Source organism: Bos mutus, chromosome 25 (genome assembly GCF_027580195.1).
Source record: "Bos mutus isolate GX-2022 chromosome 25, NWIPB_WYAK_1.1, whole genome shotgun sequence".
NCBI classification, from domain to species: Eukaryota; Metazoa; Chordata; class Mammalia; order Artiodactyla; family Bovidae; genus Bos; species Bos mutus.
The window spans coordinates 5,750,001-5,755,000 of record NC_091641.1 but is presented as its reverse complement, the minus strand read 5'-3'; the positions used below and the strand labels follow the sequence as shown (position 1 = coordinate 5,755,000).

Sequence of the window (5,000 nt, the reverse complement as noted above, 5' to 3'; positions counted from 1 at the left end):
TTGCTGCTTATTTAAGAATATATCCTTTAATGATTGAGCTCGGAGTCTATCAATATTTTACAGTGGGGAAGGGAGTGACACATCTCTGGGAACATAATTTAATTATAACAAATGGGTTGGGTGCCTTGGCCCTATTCTTCAGAGGCCGAGTCAAAGGGAGATATATTTATTTTTTCCCTTGCGTGTGTAGGGGGCCTGACTGGCCGCCACCCCAAACTACTTTCCCCTTCTCCTCGCCTCCACTTTCCCCTGCCCCAGGCCGGGTTTTACCCGGGTAGGGGGTACGGGGGTGGGGTGGTGTCAGGGTGCCTCCCCGGCCACCCTCACCTGCGTCTGTAGAGAGGGATGCTGCCAATCAATCACAGAGGGCATTAATTACGCCTCTTTTATTGACGGGGCTGCCTCCTTAGGAGCCGTCTCTTTCGGAGTCACCTCCTCCCCCGCTCCGGCCTGCGCCTCCTCCCCTCCCCCGCCGCCTGGAGCCGGAGAGGAGACGAGAAACCCTTGTAGTTTTAAATTCAATGTGACAGTTTCGGAAAGAGCGGATGATGAATCTCCTATTATTGGATCAGTCTATTTGCCGCTCAATGTCTCTCTGTAATTGGAGCAACATCACTTTAAAGGTTCAGAGAGTACAGCATTTCTGGTGAAAAATCCCCACAACACGCCGGTGAATGTTTTAAAGGGAAATCTATTAGTGATTTGCGGAGGGGCGGGGGCCGGCGGCGGGTGGTGGCGCGGGCGGGGGCCGGCGGGGCCGGGGTGGGGGGCGCGCCGGGGGCCCGCGCCGGGCCGCGCCCCGCCCGCCCTCCCCCGTCTTGTTGTGACAGTTCCTGATACTGTTTATTGAAGTGCATGTCAGGTATAATTAGCAATCGATATGGAAAACGGCTCCGTGCGCCCAGCACGCCTCTGACGTCAGAGCCGATTAGCGCTTCTTATTGGTCCCAAATTCCCCGGGCCGCGGCTAATTACCGGGAGCTTGATGTTGATAAAGTAAAGCGCCGGAGTGCGGGCGAAGCATGTGTAGGGCTCCGGGTCCCTGTCTCCGCCGCCGCCGTCCGCGCCTCCCGCCGCTGGCCCGCCCCGGCCCCGGCCCGCGCCCCCGCGCCCCGCCGGCCTCCCGCGCGAGATGATGGACGGCCGCCTCCTGGAGCACCCGCATGCCCAGTTCGGGGGCTCGCTGGGCGGCGTGGTGGGCTTTCCCTACCCGCTGGGCCACCACCACGTGTACGAGCTGGCCGGCCACCAGCTGCAGTCGGCCGCCGCCGCCGCGGTGCCCTTCTCCATCGACGGCTTGCTCAGCGGCTCGTGCGCCGCCGCCGCCGCCGCCGCCTCGGTGGTCAACCCCACGCCGCTGCTGCCGGCCGCCTGCGGGGTGGGCGGCGACAGCCAGCCCTTCAAGCTGTCAGGTAGGCGCGGCGGGCGAGGAGGGGGCGGCAGGGGGCAGGGGACCCCGTCTGGCGAAGGAGTGGCTCGCGGGCGGCCGTGGAACTGGCACCGCGGCCGCCGCTCCGGGGCCGCCTCGCTCGCCGCTCTCCGCCGGCTCAGGGCGCGCGGCAGCCCTGTCCGCTCGGCTGCCCCTCCTGGACAAAAGCGGGTGGCGGCCGCGCTCCGGCAGGGCCGGGGGCTGAGCCGCGCGGCGTCCTGTGCGTACCCGCAGACTCGGGGGACCCGGACAAGGAGAGCCCGGGCTGCAAGCGGCGGCGCACCCGCACCAACTTCACCGGCTGGCAGCTGGAGGAGCTGGAGAAGGCGTTCAATGAAAGCCACTACCCCGACGTGTTCATGCGCGAGGCTCTGGCGCTGCGCCTGGATCTGGTCGAGTCCCGAGTTCAGGTAAAGACCCGCCGTGCGCCCAGCGACTCGGCATCCCGCCGGCGGCATGCGCGGCCCGGCCCGCCTTTGTTCTCGACCTCCAGGTGGGAGACCGCAGGCTCCGCCAGAGCCCGCCGCGCGCTCGCCGGCCGGAAGCTGGGGCTGGGGGCTCGGCGCCCCGCGGAGAGAGAAGCGGGCTTCCCGGGAGGGAGCCGAGGCGACTCGGGAGGGGCCGGAGAACGGCAGCTGCGTTCGAACCGGGGAGCTGCGTGACAATGGGGTCCGGCGACCGCGCGACACGAGGCTGGGGCGGGCGAGGTGGCCAGGAGGACCCGGCCCGGCTCGGACTTGGAGGAGACCCGGAGAAGGCGGGCTTGACGCCTCCGTGCCGGGGCTGGGGGCTCGCCCCCGAGCCTACGGCTAACGCGTTTGTTTACTTTCGTCTCTGAAATATTCACATGGAAACATATTTATCACTTTGCAGAAGGGGGCAGCTGAGGCGGAAACTTCAACACTTAAAACATGCGGGGGGGGGGGGGCGGGTAGGGTGTCTGAATCTTCAACACCATCGATTATATCTTTTTTCCCCTCCTGTAATTTGATTTTCTTCCGAGACTGTCGGCGGTATTCTTTTTAAAAATACAGTGTCGATTTGGTGCGTTGAAAATTCAAGATGAATCATGCATAATTAAATGTTTCCCTAAAGTACAGACATCTTTTTTAGGTCAGTGCTGTGGGGAGCGGGGTATGGGCCACGATGTGGGCGCCGGACTTGGAGGCGCCTGTTTAGTACCAATAGCTTTGTCTAAAAAGGTGTCCTCTCCTGTGCCGGGGCCTCCCTGCTTGACCTCTTCTGTTTGTAAATCCTTTTATCCAATTTGTTCTAAGTGTCTTAAGTGAAGTCAAGACCTCTTCATTCCTCTTTTAACGTGGTAATGAGTAATTCTGGGTAACGGGAAGCAGACCGGAATATACACCTCACCCCCCACCCCGTTCAGAAAAAAAGATATTTAAAAAGAGAGAAAGGGCAGCAGCAGTCCTGGGGAGGTTACCACTTAACACCCAGAACCTTGGCACTGAAAAGGGTCCCCGTGACCAGGCCGGCCTGCTATTGTGCGGGTCTCTACACAGCCGGGAACAAAGAATTCGAATTACCGCGATTTTATGGGAAGAGTCCTGTGCCGGGGCTCCTCGGGATCTGACTCTGTGGTGCTGGAGCCAGGGTCTAGGGTGGCTGCCACCCTCCCGGCCCTCGGGGCTCCCAGGACCAGGCCTGCGGAGGGGGCGAAGGTGCGGGTGGGCCCTGGCCGCTCCTCTGCAAGGCCTGGCAGCTGGCCTCCTGCTCCCCTGACCGCCAGTCCCCTGGTTCCAGCCAGTTCGAGGGCTGTGTTGGTGCTCTGGCCTGGAGCTTTCAGAAAAACGGGGGGTGGGGGAGAGCAGGCTGCTGAAGCTCTCCCTCCCAAGTTCAGCTCCCCAGGCCCTTCTGGGAGAAAAAGCACCCGAATTTCCCTTCACTGGAAACCCCCAAATCTGGGCTTTGACTCAGTCCCCAGGGAGCTGAAGACAGGTGTGGAGGGCAGCTGCGCCCTGCGGCTCCTGGTCCTCAAGCCAGACGCTCAGCCCTGGGCCAGTCGGGCTGCTTAGAACCCAAGCTGTGAGAAGCCAGGAGAGGCGAGGAGGGGCCCTGCCCTCTGCCTCCCAACCAGGAACCCAGCGCCCTCGGTCAGGGGCCAGACCGGTCCTGCCCAACGAAGGGGCAGCTCCCAGTTCCCCGAGGTGAGAAGCTGGAGCGGGAAGCCGGCGAGAGGCCCTGTCGGCCTCCTTCTGGGTGGAAAAAGATACACCTGCAGCCTGATACCGAGATCCGGCTCAGGGCCGGCTGGGCCGTGTGGCTCGGCTTCCGCCCCCTGGCCGGAGCCGAGGCTGTGCAGGCCTGTCTGTGGGGAGTGGGGAGGCCCGAAGCCCCCCACCGCCTGACCGTGCCCCCCTCCTCTCCCCTATCCGGCTGCTCTAGGTCTGGTTCCAAAACCGCCGTGCCAAGTGGAGGAAGAAGGAGAACACCAAGAAGGGCCCGGGGCGGCCGGCGCACAACTCCCACCCGACCACGTGCAGTGGTGAGCCGATGGACCCGGAGGAGATCGCGCGAAAGGAGCTGGAGAAGATGGAGAAGAAGAAGCGCAAGCACGAGAAGAAGCTACTCAAGAGCCAGAGCCGCCACCTGCACTCGCCCGGCGGCCTGTCCCTGCATAGCGCGCCCAGCTCCGACAGCGACAGCGGCGGCGGTGGCCTGTCCCCGGAGCCGCCCGAGCCGCCGCCGTCTGCCGCCGCGGCCAAGGGCCCCGGCGCGCACAACGCTGGCGCCGCCAGTGCAGCGCCCGCACCGCCTGGTGAGCCGCCTGCGCCCGGCACCTGCGACCCCGCCTTTTTCCCGAGCCAAAGAAGCGGCGCTGGCCCGCAGCCGCGGCTAGGCCGCCCCGTGGACAAGGACGTGGCCCCGTGTGCACCGGGGGCGGTGGCGGCTGAGCGCGGGGCCGCGGGCCCGCCCAAGGCCAGCCCGTTCAGCGTGGAGAGCCTGCTCTCCGACTCGCCGCCGCGCCGGAAAGCGCCCCCCGCCAACGCGGCTGCCGCGGGGCTGGACTTCACACCCGGGCTGCCGTGCGCGCCGAGGACCCTCATCGGCAAGGGCCACTTTCTGCTCTATCCCATCACGCAGCCGCTCGGCTTCCTGGTGCCGCAGGCCGCACTTAAGGGCGGCGCAGGCCCTGAGCCCGCGCCCAAGGATGCGCCTCCCGCCCCCGCCGTGCCGCCCGCTCCGCCTGCTCAGGCCAGCTTCGGGGCCTTCCAGGGGCCCGGCGGCGCTCCGGACTCGGCCTTCGCGCGCCGCAGCCCCGACGCTGTCGCCTCCCCGGGGGCCCCGACCCCGGCGCCTTTCCGGGATGCCGCGGCCTCGGCTGAGGGCGTCGGTGGGGACGGCGCGGATGCGGGCGCCACCTGCCCAGCGGCCCCGCCGCCTTCGCCGCCGCTTGCGCCGCCGCCCGGGCCTGGCTTGCCGGCTCCCAGCCCCGCTGCAGAGCCAGCCGTCGGCGGGGCCCCCGAGCCAGGCGCCCCGACCGGACCCAGCGCGCGGGATGGCGAGGAGGTGGACATGGACTGAGGGCGCTCAGCCGGCCGGCGCCCGCTCG

General features: G+C 66.0%; 1 protein-coding gene across 1 annotated transcript; it reads left to right on the top strand.

Moving 5' to 3' along the window:
- Positions 1 to 1,059: 1,059 nt before the first annotated feature.
- On the top strand, positions 1,060 to 4,972 carry UNCX (UNC homeobox). Its single transcript, XM_070363084.1, has 3 exons — positions 1,060 to 1,412; positions 1,664 to 1,839; positions 3,833 to 4,972. The coding sequence occupies exons 1-3, from the start codon at positions 1,133 to 1,135 to the stop codon at positions 4,970 to 4,972; spliced, it is 1,596 nt and encodes a 531-aa protein (XP_070219185.1). The 5' UTR covers positions 1,060 to 1,132.
- The last annotated feature ends 28 nt before the right edge of the window (positions 4,973 to 5,000 follow it).

What these genes read in the sequence shown, in the direction of transcription:
- UNCX (XM_070363084.1), top strand. Translation starts at nt 1,133, where the DNA reads ATGATGGACGGCCGCCTCCTGGAGCACCCGCATGCCCAGTTCGGGGGC. An exon ending in CCAGCCCTTCAAGCTGTCAG is followed by an intron (nt 1,413 to 1,663) that starts GTAGGCGCGGCG and finishes GCGTACCCGCAG; the next exon opens with ACTCGGGGGACCCGGACAAG. An exon ending in TGGTCGAGTCCCGAGTTCAG is followed by an intron (nt 1,840 to 3,832) that starts GTAAAGACCCGC and finishes CGGCTGCTCTAG; the next exon opens with GTCTGGTTCCAAAACCGCCG.